This window comes from Podarcis bocagei (genome assembly GCF_964188305.1).
Source record: "Podarcis bocagei genome assembly, chromosome: 4".
Lineage (NCBI taxonomy): Eukaryota > Metazoa > Chordata > Lepidosauria > Squamata > Lacertidae > Podarcis > Podarcis bocagei.
Window position 1 is genome coordinate 89,650,456 of NC_138128.1, and position 17,356 is coordinate 89,667,811.

The 17,356-nt window shown below is 40.0% G+C and overlaps 1 protein-coding gene across 4 annotated transcripts in view; it reads left to right on the forward strand.

The window, feature by feature from the left end:
• USP54 (ubiquitin specific peptidase 54) overlaps nt 1-17,356 on the forward strand; it is a 93,351-nt gene that overhangs the window by 26,718 nt on the left and 49,277 nt on the right. For 3 of the 4 annotated variants that reach the window (XM_081191528.1, XM_081191525.1, XM_081191527.1), the window contains exon 2: nt 15,455-16,282. In XM_081191528.1, coding sequence (XP_081047654.1) covers nt 16,136-16,282 — 147 coding nt within the window. In that variant the 5' untranslated portion in view covers nt 15,455-16,135. The remainder of the gene's footprint in view (nt 1-15,454; nt 16,283-17,356) is intronic. The other variant, XM_081191526.1, reaches the window with a different exon arrangement.

The following is a 17,356-nucleotide window of genomic DNA, read 5'->3' on the forward strand; positions in this document are numbered from 1 at the left end:
AAGAAGAAATCTTAATGCATCTAAATCTAAATAATCCCTACTTCTTCCTTCAGGGCAGTTTGACTTTGACTTGGTGAAATTCTGCACTTCCAGGACTACATCAGTCTAGTACTGGGTGTAGTACTAGATTATTTGATGTTTAGAAAACAAAACTTGCCATTGTAGCTGTAGAGATAGTGTTTGGAAACATAGGTAGTGACTGCAGAAGTTAATCATTTAGCTAATTGGTTTAAAACTTTTTTTCTACTCTGCCTGCCAATAAAATAGGGACGCAGGTGGCACTGTGGGTAAAATCTCAGCACCTAGGACTTGCTGATTGCATGGTTGGCGGTTCGAATCCCCGCGGCGGGGTGCGCTCCCGCTGCTCGGTCCCAGCGCCTGCCAACCTAGCAGTTCGAAAGCACCCCCAGGTGCAAGTAGATAAATAGGGACCGCTTACCAGCGGGAAGGTAAACGGCATTCCGTGTGCTGCGCTGGCTCGCCAGATGCAGCTTGTCACGCTGGCCACGTGACCCGGAAGTGTCTGCAGACAGCACTGGCTCCCGGCCTATAGAGTGAGATGAGCGCACAACCCTAGAGTCTGGCAAGACTGGCCCGTATGGGCAGGGGTACCTTTACCTTTTTTGCCAATAAAATGTTTTCAATGTGGTTTGCAATAAACATGCAAAACAGTGATTAAAAACAGTTAAATAAAAGATCAGCAAATTCCTTAATAGTCAACCATAGGCCAATCTGGAAAGAATTAAAAGACTAGGAAAACACAGTACTTTTAATCTTGTGCCAAAATGAATTGATATGGAGAAGGAGTTCACTCCATTGATAAAGCCTAATCCTGATAGCCAACCTCCTCATTTCTGGGTACTATGAGTCAGGCTTCTAAGAAATACTTCTCAACTCCGCTTTTAAAAGGCCTAACACTTCCTTCCTCATTAGCTAGATCAGACGGTCACATCCTCTCCAAGCAGTTTCATGTAATATTGAATGGCATGGGAGTTTTTGAATAGCACGGGAAACTTGCAGAACCTTACCACATAAATGTCATGGTCCAAAGCACCTGTGTCTCAGTTTTACCTTCTGGAACGATTCAGCCAAATTATCAAAACGTTATGCCTTCCATTCCCACCCCGACAAAACCAAGCATGATATGCACAGTTGTTGTCTCTTTCCTGATATGTGTCACCCAGTGGGGTGGTTTTATTTCTCAGAGCTTGCTGGAAGCAAGACTGAAGTGGGTCTAGATCAGGATGTGAAACCCTGTGGCCCTACAGATATATTCAGTTTCCAACTCCACCCAGTCATCAGTTGGATAGCTCAGTTGGTTAGAGCATGGTGCTGATAAGGTTGCAAGTTCGATCCCTGTTGAATTTTATTGTTTTATTTAACTTAAATATCAGATTTCCTGGCTTTGGAAGTTAGGCATTGTGAAACAATAATATCCTTTCTTTCACTAGCGTTTAGATTTGTAGCAAACCAAACTTGCTTTTTGCTTAGGGGCAGGTTGTGGGGGAAGGCTTGACTTCAGATATGTTTGAACACTGTCTCTTTTTCTATCAAGATAAAGAAGATAACTTTTGCTAGTATTATTCTGTTCACTGTAAACAGCTTCACTGTTAGCTGCCAGCATTGAAAGCAATTGAGGTTATATGTTTTATTGGATCAGGTACTATTGGTGTACATTATTAAGGAAGATTACAATGTGTTTGATGTAACTTAAAAACAAACAAACAAACCTAAATTTTGCTGTGGTGATCTTTCTGTGTGTCCCCCGCTTCTTTTTTCTGTTGAACATTTTGTTTCTGAAACAACTGTTATGGAATCCCTTTCCCCCTAAGCTATGACTTGGCAGAGAGAGCAAGCTGTGAAAACATTGTGCTCTGTTACTTTATTGGGAAGTTTGTATCATAAAAAGCTAAAGGTCGTGAAATGTTAGTGGATTTTCCCACGTTTAGGAAACAAAGATTTAGCAGGTGTCTGGGATTTGACTAAATCACAGTGGTTCTCAAAGGATAGGGCATGCTGCACTGGTATGGCAGGAGAGAATGGCAAGTGTGGCAGGCAGAGTCGAGGACAATCAAAGAAACATTTAAATGTTTCAGTGTAATATAGGCTAGGATAGTATCATTTATTAAATATATATATATGCAACCAGAAACAGTATTCATGCCTCTCTTCAAGAGCATTGGCTATTCCTCTACGGTTTTCTTTGTCAACAAAGAATTTTATCTCTGACAAATATGAAAGATCAGAAAAGAGAGAGGCTTATTCCATGAAAAGAGTGGTATCAGTAGGTTTCCAGAAATACAAAAAAAAAAAAAAAAAAATGAAGGGGAAAAACCTGAATGAGAAAAGTGCATTAAGAACTGAGCATGTGCAGTGGACATGGAATGCTGACTTCCTGTTCAGGGGAAGAGATGGAAAACTTGGGGAGAGAGTGATACTTCCAGGAATCCAGGATATTTTCCATATCCTGGGAAATGTTATGGTTAGCTAACTGGAACCCCGAACAGGAGCACTCCAAACAGCAGCATTTTGTTGCAGCTCCCACTTGTATCTATTTAATGCACATTACTTTGAGGCTGCTAATTTATATGATTGCTAAGTCATTTGATCATCCCCTGCAACCTTGGAAAAAACATTATGGCAACGGGAAGACCAGCTTGGTCCATCCATCACCCCAAGAATGAGCAGCTGAAGGGGATTTCTTTCCCTTCTCCCTGCCAGAGAGAACACTTGGCTGCAACTGTGGGTTGACCTCAGCAGCATCTACCTTAGGGCCAAATAACAGGGCGCAAGGCCAGGATCCTGCAGCTTAGCAGGGAGCCAAATAAATTACAGGGGCAGCTGCACCAATATATTTGTTCACCTTTAAAAGTCTTTTTTTGCAGAGGTGGGTGTATTGCAAAGTGAAGCTCCAACTGCACCTACCATCTTCATTTCCCCAGTGTGCCTGTGGTCCCACATGGAGCCCAGGCACTCTAGGGAAATGAAGTTGGTGGGCGTGACTGATTCTTTACCCTTGGTCATTGTAAGAGAGGAAGAAACTAAAGGGATCTCTTGGTGTGCAGCTGCAATGAACCCCTTCTGTCATGGCCACTATATTACATTTCTCTAGGGAAATGGGTGCAATTTGGAGCTTTGCTGCCCAATGCACATTACAAAAACCTCTGTCAAAAGACAAAGGGGTTAATTTTTCTGTGCCCCTGCCCCCAACTGGCACAGGTAGAAGGGATAAATGGATCAACCAGGCTGCATAGTGGGTGGTGGTAGGAAATGAGTCCCTTTTACTTTTAAGAACACTTTTTACAGAGTTTGTTGTTGGGCATGATGGACAGCAAACTTCCGGTTGTGCCCACCAGCAACCTCTGTATAAAGTTTAAAAGGGGGGGACAAGCAATTAAGGTTGCTTTGCTGGTGGGCGGAGAGAGGAAACAGGACACCAGAGTGACTTGGGGGGGCAGCAGTCATCTTGCACAGGGACCCTTCAAAGATTGAGAACAGAAGAGAAGTGTACCCTGGCACCGTCTGTCAGGCACGGGCGAAAAGGCTTCATGTGTGTACGTGTGCGCATGCTCATGTGCATGGAATTTTTCTCTTCCTGTTATCACAGCCTGTTGCTTGTAAGCCACTGTGAGAATAATTTGATTGAAAGTTGGGGCATAAATCTTCTAAATAAATAAATAAATGGAAAGTATTCAGCAACACTTCTGCCTCTTCAGTTCCTGCTGCACTATTAAATATTTATCCATTCTTATTTAGCTTTTTATAAAAAGCTTTGCAGTGTCAATAGTTGTGCTGCTTTTTTCCAGTCTTTCTCAATATTTACTCTAGTAAAAACACATCACGTTGCAAGCATTAGTGGATATGTGCCAGTAGACTACCTCTCCCTTCTGGTGTGTAAGGGACATACTCACATTTCTTTACAGTTTGTACATCGTATGGCGAGGTAGGGACTATTACAAGACCCTGCAGTGTGTGGCCTTTTCTTTCTTTGGGTTGTATTCAGCCATTAGCACAAAGACTTCCTTTTGTGCAATAGAACCTCCCCTCTCTCCCCCCTCCAATCTGTTATGGGGCTTTCCTCAACTCAGAACAGGTCTGTAGGTAGAAGAGAGAAGTTTCATTGCTCAAGAAGTCATCCTTCTGCTAACCGTAACCTCATTATTCTATATTTATATCCTGCCCTTTCCATAACAGGCAGCTTGCAGATAAAATAAGAACAACTAAAAGCAGGGATGATGGTGATGATGGTGATGATAAATTAATAGAAATCTATCTATCTGTCTGTCTGTCTGTCTGTCTGTCTGTCTGTCTGTCTATTTATCATCTATCATCTCTATTAAAATTATACAAATAATTACAATAAAACCAGCTAGGCACCCTTTCATTAAAAGCAGATTTCCCAAAAGCCTGTTGGAATAAGAAAGTTCTCACCTGCCAGCAGAAAAATGAGAAGGAGGGAGTCAGTCAAACTTCTCCAGAAAGGGAATGCCAAAGTCTGAAAGCAGCCTCTGAGAAGGCCCTCTGTTGCATCCCTACCAAGCATGCCTGGGAGAGTGGCAGGACCAAGAGAATGGCCTCCCCAGAAGAACCTTGATAGGTTTGGATGAGGTCCTTGCATGCTGCGGCATTACATGAAATACAGACATGTACCCGATACTTTCAAAACTTATGAACTGTCCCTAGATAATAAGGGATAGTTGGTCAGTTATGGAACTGTTTTAAGTAGCAGTTTCAAGAGAGAACCTTTGGTGCTTGATGCTTTGGGGTTTTCTATAGAATATTCGTCATACTTTTCTGACCTCTCCCCCTCTCCTTTTCTTCTTCCTTTCTTCCTTTCTCATAGCAGGGAAGAGGTAAAGTGGATAGCTTGTGTGAGAATGCTCCATGTTCTTGTAGTATTTCCAGGGCTTAAGCATAACTTGAGCTTCTGTTTGAATTAAAGAGACCATTCTCTTTTGCCTGGTTATTCAGTAGCAAATACGGTGCTTAACTTCTATACCAGGGGTGACCAACTCCCAAGAGACTGCGATCTACTCACAGAATTAAAAACTGGCAGTGATCTACCCCCTTTTGGGGGGTTTAGGTCAAATAGTTGTTAAGCTTTTATTAGGGAGGGGGAAAGCCTAACCTCAAGGGAGAAAGTGGAACAGCCACTCATCAACAGGTTGCTGAGTAAACTCCATCTTCTGTTCTGCAGATCGTGGAACAATGGAGGGTGGAGCGACAGGACAGGGTCGGATTCTATTTTACCTATGCTAAGGAAAGGGATCCAGCGATCTACCAAAACCTCCTAGGGATCTACCAGTACATCGCAATTGACCAGTTGGACATTCGAGTGCTCCTCGTGTATTAGAACAGATTCCCTATCAGGAGAATCAGATGTGTTCAGTGTAGTAATTTGAGGCTGTCCCAGAGTTTTCCTCAGATCTCTTTCCTAGGGAGGAAGTAGTCAGTCAGTCACTGCACTCTCCATGGCATCAGAGGAACAAATATTTTACAAGTAGGAGTAATTAGAGAAGAATTCATAGCTGCTTGTCAGGAAAACTGAAGCATGTTGAGGGCTTGTGATGCCCCTGCAGCTGCTTATGTGAGCTAAAGTGCCTTTTAAGCCCGTACTGTCTCTTCAAAATTGCCTGACTTTTGTTAGATGTTTGATTAAACTTCTACAAAGCAGAAAATTGCTCAAAAGGATTCACAGGAGTTCTGTGGTCTCTGTTGCCTTTATCCTACTTTGTCCATTTTGCCTGTATTAACCTGAATTTGAGTGTTATTTCTCACTGTATGACCATTTCACAGGTAGTGCCCATTTGCAATAGTGTGTTTCATGCCTTCCACATCTCCCAGTGTTGCATTAGACAAGATATAAAACAAACACCAACCCACAGACATTTACTAGATTTCAAGATGATGCAGCCTTTGAATTACTCTTAACAGCACACTCCCATTTTTATAAGCCTGCTTCTCATATATTCTAGGGGTGTGTGCACATACTCTTTTTACTGAGATTGGTGTGAAAAAAATAAGTTGACTGTCCCATGGGAAAGTGAGTACTGTTGACAGCTCTTGACATAAAACATTATGGCACCTGGATGGGGCCTTAGGGTTGAAACTTCTCATGCCTAGGGGCAGGGCTTGCAGAAAATGCTCTGCTCATCTGAGCAGTACACCTGTTGCATGTACATACAAGTTCTGTGCAACAAGCAGTGCTGTGAATGCAAGTTCCCCTAGATCACTGTGCAATCCAGACTACAACTTTTCAAGAAAGCAGGGAAGAATTTCTCTGCAGAACAGATAACACAACAAAATGAGCCAAGCTACTTGGTGTGCGTCAAGTCACATATATGGATTATAAGGCAAAGGGATTTGTTGGAAATCTATAAAACTCACTTAGCATAGTCCTTAACTGGCACAGTTCATTTTGGGTGGGTGAGCAAACTGTGGATGTAGCTCCTGGCCAGAGGACTGAGGGGGCATGACGGGGACTGCAGCCACAACTGGCTGTGCTAGGGGTGTGGGACCTATCACATGATTGATTGATTGATTGATTGATTGATTGATTGATTCATTCATTCATTCATTCATTCATTCAAATGAATCTCAAAGTGGCTTACAACCAATAAATAACCATAACAAAATAAAACATAATAGCATATTGCAAATACAGCATACATCATATAAAATAATTAACAAATTATCAATAAAACAGTTTCAATTTTTTAAAAAATTAACAAAACAGCAACTAAAAAATAAACTTCACAATTACGGCAAGTCGTGTAATTAACAAATCAATGCGGCATTTAGAATCTATAAAATGATATTAAAAACATTAACATAATAGCAACTAAAAATATAAGCTAAGCAGTAAGTTCATTCACACAATCTCTGCACCTCCATGACTCATACCCTTTCCCCTTTAAACAAAATAAAACTGTACAGCAAACCAACAAGACAATACTAATTGAAATAATGAGAGTTACATTTATACTAAAACTAAACTAATCCCCAGCCCCGACAAATGTCCATCCCACCCACAAAGCGCAAAAAACAACATTTAAAACACCATAAATTAACAAGTATTTTAAACATTTAAAAACTTTTAAAAACATTTTTGACATACTCAGAGTAAGTGTGGGTCCTGCACCCTAGGCCATGTGAAAATGGGCCTTGCAAGCAGGGAGCAGTCTTCCTTCCACACTCACAGCAGCAGCAATGTCCCGGTGGCCTCATAGGAGCCATTTAGCTGATCAGGGAGGGTAGGCTAACCAGCTAGAGAATAAGATCTAGCCAAATAGCATCTGTCCCTGCTTTTGGTCTTCCTTCTAGACCATGGAATCCTTGGTTCCTTGTTATCTACCCACTCTCTGTATGATTCATTCAATTCATTCAAGTTAATGTTGTGTCCTTTCTCTCCCATAAAACAGACATCTTGCAGGATTAGATCCTAAAGAAAGAAGCTAACCAGTCATATGATACTGAGACTTGGCTTGTATAGTGGCCGGAGTATCCAACTAGGACCCAGAGGACCCAGGTTCAAATTCCCATTCATCTATATTGCTCAAAATGTGACCTTGGGCCAGTCACCATCTCACAGCCTTACCTACCTCCCAAGGTTGTTGCAAGGATAAATTGGGCAGGGAAACCACACACTGAGCTCTCTGAAGGAAAAACAGTAATCTAGCGAAATAATGTACAGTATCAACATATGGAGGTTGGGCAGGGAGCTGGAACAGACATGGTCCACAAGGGTATCATCTCACTCATCAGACACTTAGTCTAGCAGAGCAGCTTTATTGTGTCTATGTATCTAGTGTTCTTGGGACAGAATAGAGATTTCTGTTTGTCTGTAATTGAGCTCACAGAAATGGTCCTGGACCCAGTGTTGGAAATGCCCTGAGTGTTAGTCCTGGATGCTTGTGGCTACTGTGACAACCATGGGATGTCCCACTGTGTTTCTGGCCCTATGCAAGTTGCTGGTAATATATCAATATGGAATTCTGTAGCAGTCAAGAAAAGGGACAGTTTGTGAGTGGAAGACACCAATCACAAACCTTTTGTGATGGATAGTTGTAACAGTGGGTTGGAATGGAACTCTTAGGAATGGAAAAAAACCTTTGCAAAGATAAGGGGCCAGCTAAAATTTCTCTCCCCCAGAGGCTTGCTGCATTCAGGAGGATTCCAAACTCCCACTGGAGTTTCCAGCTGACCTGGCAAGCTCTCTTGCTCAAGAAGTTTAAAGATGCTGAATTGACCTAGTCAAGTGGCACAAGTATTCTCTCTGGGACTGTGGTTTACTGCACAGCTGCTAGAAATTAAGCAAGCGAAACAATAGCTAGAGCACAGGAGGTAGAGAACCCAGAATGAACCTGGCAGTTTTAAAGCAATCTGGACAGAAAAGTGGTCCTGTTGCTGCATTGTGTCTAAAGCAGGCTTCCTCAACCTCGGCCCTCCAGATGTTTTGAGACTACAATTCCCATCATCCCTGACCAATGGCCCTGCTAGCTAGGGATCATGGGAGTTGTAGGCAAAAAACATCTGGAGGGCCAAGGTTGAGGAAGCCTGGTCTAAAGTATGCCGTGCAACATAACTTTTCATACTGGTTCATAGCCCCGGATGATTCCCTGCAGTCATCAATTAGTCCTCTGTGACTTATTTGCAAGGCATTTTGAGGATAAAGTTCCTTATCCCCCTCCAATAAGGGTTCCATATTAGCTGCATAACCTTTTGCTTTATTTTAATAAATTGTGCTCCCAATTTTATAATCACTTTTGTCTATATCAGTTACCTTAAAAACAAAGTTCATTTTTAATTGAAAGCCCTCACACTTCTTCTTTTATGACTGGATATTATCAGAAATCCTCATGCTTGGTAATTTATTATTACTGTTCTACCTTTCAGGATACAAATCCTTCCAGGGCGGTGTAAAAGTAACGTTAAAATACGTTAACAGCAGCAATATACAGTGGTGCCCCGCAAGACGAATGCCTCGCAAGACGGAAAACCCGCTAGACGAAAGGGTTTTCCGTTTCTGAGCTGCTTCGCAAGACGATTTTCCCTATGGGCTTGCTTTGCAAGACGAAAACGTCTTGCGAGTGTTCCGATTTTCCCCCGCTCCCCCCCTTTTTCTAAGCCGCTAATAGCCTTTTAGCTGCTAATCCGCTAAGCCTTTAATAGCCGCTAAGCCTTTAATAGCCACTAAACCACTAATAGCGCTAATCCGCTAAGCCGCTAATAGGGTTGCTTCGCAAGACGAAAAAACCGCTAGACGAAGAGACTCGCGGAACGGATTAATTTCGTCTTGCGAGGCACCACTGTATAAAAAATCATTGGGATTGTTACCACAGGGCAGTTGGTGGTACAGTGGTGCCTCGCAAGACGAAAAGAATCTGTTTTGTGATTCTCTTCGTCTAGCGGTTTTTTCGTCTTGCGAAGCAAGCCCATTGAAGGATTAGCGGATTAGTGCTATTAGCGCTATTTGCGGCTTTTAGCGGCTTATCTGCTGATCTGATCAGCTGATAAGCGGCTTAGCAGCTTAGAAAAGGGGGGGGGGGAACCAGCAGGAACTTGCAAGACATTGTCGTCTTGCGAAGCAAGCCCATAGGAAATTCATTTTGCGAAGCACCTCCAAAACGGAAAACTCTTTCGTCTAGCGAGTTTTCCGTCTTGCGAGGCATTCGTCTTGCGGGGCACCACTGTACATGGGTCCAATGGGGAGAGATCAGCTGGAACAGGCTCAGGTCTTCCTCCTTCTCTTGGGATCTTTCACATGGTGGCAAATGGCCCTGACTTCTGAATCTAAAGGGGGATGGATGGTGCTAAAGGGTCTATTGATAGCTTCTTGCCCAAGGGCCCAATAGATAGAAGACTTACAGATTTCTCAGAGAATGAATTTTAATGCAGTTGAATGAAAGACTAGCCCTTTCCTTAATGTCATTAAATATTAAGACCTCCTTAAGAGCTTTCAGCAAGGAAACAAATGGAACCTTAAAATTTAACTGATTGTTACTTTAATTTATATTATAGGTTTTAATCACATTGAGTCTTATTTTTTAAATTAACTGAAACTAGATGTTTTTTATTGATTGTCTACAAAAATTAAAATGAAGTGCTACATTTGTAGCTTCATCTAGCCTGAGAATACAAAACTGCACAGATTTGTTTATGTCATTATGTTGTTTGACATACATCTGTTCTGCTTCTTAACACACAAAATATTTTTCAAAACATGTTTTGTTTACTAGATAATTAACATTTTCCACATGATGCTGTGTCATGCTGGGGCATTAGATTCATTTATAATATTGCAAGAGAGAGAATTTGGGAAACATTAGTTCAAATTGTAAGTTGTGTGGGCACATTATTACAACCCCCCCAATTGCTTTTAGCAACATAGCAAGCATTTATTTCTTATACCAGTACATTGGATAATGCGACACCTGTTCATTGTAAGTATATGAAACTTTGGAACAATAGTTAAGTGTGTCCAATTTTCCACCTAAACTTCTGGGATGAATTGTCAATATCTTTGAGGACATAGATTCCATGGACATGATATTGACATGATAGATCTCCACAACGCACCCTGCAGTAAGAACAAGAACTGACTTTATTCTTTTTCATTATTTTTATGTCTATACAGTACTCGTACTTCTGTTGTATATTGTTATAATAATAAAAATGCACTTACTGGCATGAACTGGTGGGACCATTTGGAGACCCCTTGACTTGATGATGGTTGGGGAGCCTGTAACCTCCCGATGCTGAGTTCTTCTCCCATTATCCCTCACCATTTGCACTGTTGGCAGGGGCTGATGGAAGCTAGAGTCGAACAACCTCTAAAGGGAAACAGGTTCCTCATCTGTGTCTTAATATGCTTTCCAAAGGCTATAGTCCTAAAATTCTGCCTTCAAGCGCTCTCCCCAATTTTCCTCTTCCTTGTCATACCACTTGTCTATTGCTGTTCCAAACACAGCAGAAAATGGTTTGTTGTAGCAGCTGTCCAGTTAGGGTTGCTTTCTTTCACAGCAAACAGCTCTGCTTTGGCTGCCATGCCTCTGATCTTGAGTCTTGCCATATTCTCATCATTTTTTTTGGACAGGGTTCGCTATTGTTTCCCATAAGAGTGTGAATGAACCCTAATCAAGAGTGATTTTATCAAATTCAAATGTGGCTTTTAAAATACATTTATATTTGCAAGGGAAAATCTAACAGAAACAAGCCATAAGACAAATGCTCATCTGAGTTAGTCCATATCAGGCTTCCAAGCAATAAGGAATACTTTACTACATGACATAAAAATGGGCATTTGTACCCACATATATAACATTTAAATGAAAGGAGAGCTAGATTGCTTTGGAGTATCACATAGTTTCTTGGTGTGAGTTCCTACTTGTTTCTTTAGCCCCATTGAATTTAATAGGACTTCCTTTTGAGTTGTTAGTAATTAGGATTGCACTGTTAAGTATTGTCCCCCCCCCCACTATGTGCTATTGCTTGGTAGGTGCCCTTTTAAAGTACTCTTGCACCATGTTCTTGATTGAAAAGTACCGTATTTTTCGCTCTATAACACGCACCCAACCATAACACACACGTAGTTTTTAGAGGAGGAAAATCCGCAGGCATGCCACCCGTAGGCATTCCCTCCATAACACGCACAGACATTTCCCCTTACTTTCTAGGAGGAAAAAAGTGAGTGTTATGGTGCAAAAAATACGGTAATTCACTCTGGTTATGCACCACAACAGCAAAAGTGGCATCCTGTTATCATGTTACAAGCAAGTAGAATGCCAAACAAGCACATTATGAGAGATGGAGAACAAAACTGTCTAGCTTTTTCCATTTGCTATGTTGTCTCTAGGCAGCAGCACATAGTAGATGGGGTTTTAAAGGAGCATTAATGTTAATTTTCACAGTGAAAGATTAAATGCTTACATGCATCATCTGATAATTGGCTGGCTAAATCCTACCCTTGTTTCATAGACTTAACCTAGTACATATTAACTGGGTCACTTTGTTGTTTATGAAATAATTGTTAAATTATCTAACCCGGTTAGAAATATCCAAGAAAGCTTGGAGCACCTCAGCAACCTCTAGCTTCCCAGCCTGACTGCAGGTTTAGAAAAAGGGGGTAGGGTTTATCCCTCAATTGCACTGGGCTTTGAACAGGAGCTTGTTTGTGTTGTGCTAATAGGACAGAACAAGATATTTTAATTTCTGTTTCAATGGGTCTTCTGTACCACATAAGAAAGGAACTACTTGTTTATTATACCAGATAGGACAAGTTTAGAAACTTTAGGAGTTTGAAACAATTGTTTGCTGGTTGTTTTTTTCAGAAGACCTGTAACATTATATTCTTTGTGCTCTGATTAAGAAACATCCTTTTTTGTTGAAGTAATCTGATCTGGATAGAGTCTAAACCGTTATAGCTTGCCCCACATATTTCCTTGGCCTCTCTCAGCCATGCTATTGCAGAGGTGTGTAACTTCTAGGAAACTGAGTGGGAAGAGATTTGAGAAGCTGGCAGAAAGGTGACTCAGTACCCTTGTCAGAAGCTTGCTCCTCAAAATATTTTGAATCTTACTGCTCTGTTAATTCAGTAAGTGGCAGCAGTTAGCAATTCATTATTGTCCCAGTGGTAAATCTTGGATGCTTAAGGCACCATTTAATTTTTTTTTAAATTGACTTGCCTAGTGACCCTAGGGTACTAGGATAAGTACTCGCATATGCCCCAGATACAGACATCTTCCTTCCGAGAGATGTTATTTAAGAAACTTGTTTACTCTCATCTCTCATTTGTGGCTTCAGTTTAGATCAGTGTTGTTTAATTGGACTTTTAGTTGGCTGATTGACACTGTATTCAAGAGTCCTTTTTTACTAATGCCCCCAAACTTTGATTTACATGTGGAGTAGCTTCATATAGGTGAAGGTGAGAATGGATTTCTGTACACATACACCTTCAAAAAGATGTTCTTAAAGATTGAGAAGACCCTCTGAAATAGAATTGGATATGGCAGTAGACATTTTTGGGGGGTTGGGGTTGGGTGTTTTTATTTTTGCAAATTTAGGTACTCTGACTTGGCGTAAATATAAATATTTACCTGTAAGGCAAAGTCACCATTGGATATAATCTCTTTCATATTCTGCTGCTCTTATATATACTTTGCAATAAAGGAATTTGTTTTGCTTCTGTCAAACTGAAATAATGAGTTTGGAATCCACAGTGTAATCCTATTTTTCTTTTCTTTTGCCACAATAGAATTAATTCATATAGTTATAGATAATGTGGCTATATTTTAAGGCTATATAAATGAGTAGTTGTCACTGAATTCATTGCATTAAGTGCTTCTGGATTGGCTTTTGAGTTTGAGCAAAGCCTGGGACTGGCATTATTGGAATAGGTCTTGGATATTATTCAGTGTTTAGGAATGTTGGAGAACTGGTTTGTTCTTATTCTTTGCACTTGCATCCCCTAAAGGAGCATAGATGAATAGTTAGGGCACTAAAGGAATAATTCTTCTGGAAAATCTGAATTATGCTTTCTTACTTCATAGGGATGTGGAGACTTAATTAATATTTTGTAGAATCTGATCTTCAGATAGTGAAATGAAAGAGCAAAATACCCATTAGGATGACTGAAGCTTGCATTGGAACACACATTTGTATTTTTTTCTGGACTGTGTTCATTATATTCTAATAAGAAACATGGTATATAATTGGAAGACTCAAGATTTACCCACACTGGAAGAGTGGCAGACGCAATTGATGGATTATATGGAATTGGCCGAGATGACTGCCAGGATCCGAGATTTGGGAGAAGAAGCAATGGAGGAGGACTGGAAAAAATTTAAGGACTATTTGCAAAAATTTTATAAGTTATATGAATCATAAGAACTCGCATGATTTGGAGAAGTCAGCTCCAGCAATGAGAGTGGATGATATATGAAACTAAGTTACATTAATGAAAGGACTAATGTTTAAATGTTTAAATTAATATCATATTTGTTTTTAGAGTAAATTAATATTAAGTAATTTAAACTTAAAATGCAATTATCTGAAAGTACAAAAGAAACGCATGAAACAAGGTTATAATTTGCTGATATTTTTATTGTTAAGAATGCACGGTGAGGGAGATGTGGGGAAGTCCGGTAGAAAACTGAAAAAAGCTCTGAAATGATGTATTTTTCTTTCTTTCTTTTCTTTTCTTACTATTCTTGTTTCTTTGTATATCTGACTGTATATCTTTATCTGGAAAAAATACAATAAAAAATATTATTTAAAAAAAATATATATAATGGAGGTCCGGGAAGGTAAGTCAGTCTCCAAATGCTTTTCATTTGGTCTCCAACAATAGCCCCCATCTGAAAAACTAATGGACTACCAACACTCTTATCCTGTATCAACAGAAAGTAAGACACTGGGCAAAAGGCTTTTTAACATACACACACCCATGTGAACAGCAAGAGACTCTATAGTAGAACTCTCCTCTTAGTGTGTAGTTCAGGTGCTCACTCCCATGTGTAAGCCAAGACACGAGACAGTAGTGGTAAACAGCTGTAGGTTGTCCATAGCCTGTCCTCTCTGCTGCGGTATAACCCTATGCAAGCTGATATCCCAAGTGTTCTGACTGTTTATCCTGCTTGAATTAAGAATTCCCTAACAGGGAGGAAGTTTTCTCTCCTCTCTCTACCTCCACCGTTTAGTTCCGCAAACAGATTATTTTCTTCATGGGTTTTTCGCTTTTATTCGCTGATTTTTTGCACATCTGGAAGAATGTGCTGCCTGAATTAAAAACACCTAGGTAACAAGCGACACTGGGAAATAAAAAAACAAACCTTTGAAAGAATCTTAATCTTCATCATAATGAACTGAATTTTCTGTCTGCCATCTCTTCCATGTTCAACAGTGATTTAGGAACCATATCTAAAATACTGAATAGAAAACTGTCATTTGTAATTATTTATCCAGAATAGAGCTAGGTAAATAACTGGCTACTTTGAGATTTCTCTGCGCATGTGTGTAGCAAGAGATACTAAAGCCCAGCCATAGGCAAACTCCGGCCTTCCAGATGTTTTGGAACTACAATTCCCATCATCCCTAGCTAACAGGACCAGTGGTCAGGAATGATAGGAATTGTAGTCTCAAAACATCTGGAGGGCCGGAGTTTGCCTATGCCTGCTATAGTCTCATCGTAAAAAGCTATGTGTAATGTCTTAAAATATGCAAGTTTTCTGTTCTAGGAGTATCTCTAAACCTGACCATGGTAATGCTTCTTAGCTGCAATGGTTAGATTCTGGTTGGGATTTTGTTTTGCTTTGTTTTGACTCTGGTCCCGAGTTTCTGGTAGGAGGTGAGGCAATGCTAATCTTGGCAGAAGAGAACAAAACCAAGTGAGTAATTAAGTGATGCAAGCCTTTGATTATTTTTCTCTCTCTCCCCTCTCTCTCTCTCTCTGGCACAGCTAGGCATTCCATTTGCAAGAGAAGGAACACTAGAAGAAACTGCTCAAGTTCTACGCAGGACGTTAAAAGAACTTCAGGAAGACCTTTTTCTGCTCGGATTAAAGAACATTATTCTTGAATCTCTCCTTTGCTCAGCTTCTAAAGAGCCAGTTTGCCTGAATCAGTATTCCAGCAAGAAACTACTGACAAGAAGCAGTGAGGTGGTTGGCTTTTCTTTACTGGAACCTTTCTCTGTTGGATTTGGCTCATCAGTCTGAGAAGATTTCATAAGAAAGGGAAGTTGTTTTTGTTTTTGCTTGGTTTTGTATCCATTTTGAACACTTGCAATTTTATTATTTGCAAAGTGTTACCTGAATTGTTATTATTTTTATACTAAAGGATGGCACATAATCACAACGCTCCTTGAAAGACTATGACTTCTTTTAGTTTGCCTTCCATCTTTTCAGCTGTTATGACAGGTGTTTCTCTACATGGACTGTAGTTTTATATAGCAAAATTAGCAGCATTTGAAGAAAATTATGGTTTATTATACCTTGATGCAATACAAATGAGAAATCTGGAGACAGAATTTTGTTTTGGTGTTATGCAAGCTACTTCTGATTTTGAATCAAGGAAAGGACTTTGCGTACATAACATGCAGGTATAAAACCTTCCATATGATAAAGACTGAAGTGTGAAAGATGTCTTGGAAGAGGAATTATTTTTCAGTGGGACGGGGCACTGTGCAAGGAATGTTCACGCCACGTAATACAACATCTATAGCACCTAGTAAAGGTCTCAGCAATGAGCCTGGACAGAACAGCTGTTTCTTGAATAGTGCATTGCAGGTAAGAAATCTAAAAGAATGTGTGCCTATCTTTTATACGTAGTTTTTCTCTTATTTTTTTGTGCTATGTTGCTTCTGTGAGAACACCTAAACAGCAAAGCAACAACGTAAAAACTATCAAACCCTTCTATGAATTTATTTCCTCTTAATTCAGGTACCAGTCACTGGTACAATTATTGTTTCTTGTCTCGGATTTGTATAAATTCATTTAATTATTTTATGAGGTTAAAATGTATTTCAGAGTGGTAACAAATGTTACTTCGAAATCATATACAATTGCAAGGCTGTTAGCAGTGGTTTGGATTTGACACTGGGTTGAGGTGAGACTCTGTTGCACAATCTTTATGTAGGCTTTTCAAATTGGCTCCCATGTGAAAGTTGTGCTTGGGAATAAATGGCGTGGGCACACCCTGTTCTTGTAAATGTTGTATGTTTTCACTGCTTTTAATTCTGAATTTTGAAATTGTTGTAACCCACCGTAGGGCCTGCTGGTGTAGGGTGCATAATATATAAATTGTGTAATAGTAATAATATTTTTTTTTTTTTAGCAAGCATTAGTTGGAATGTAATAATGCCAGGAAATGCCCCATTAGCTTGTGACAATTATTTATAATAGTCCTTTGGATTAATTACACAGTATGTTTAGAATAAGTTTAAGTGGTACCTATTATTCTAATTTTATGAAAAGATTTGCTAAAGCATTTGATCTAATTGCTCAGGACTATGAAACTTTGGTAATAAAGCCAGGATCTGATTTTGTTCACACCAGAGATGGTTGGTACTAGTACACCAATAGAATTACTAAGTTTTATGAGAGCAAGACATATTCTTTTTGATTAGAGACAAAAATATGCAGAAATATTTTTGTGCAGGTGTGATTATTGTTATTGGCTGCTTTAGTTCTATGGATAGTGGCATATCACTTTTGATTTTCCCTTACTAAGAGAGGCATGGAAAACTGTTGAGCAAGTAGTTCCAGGCAGTGTTATAGATACACATGATTGTTCACTAAATGACGTGGATAGCAAAACCGCAGGGTTTTGGAGTATATCTGTGTCTAAGCTCTGTGTTAAAT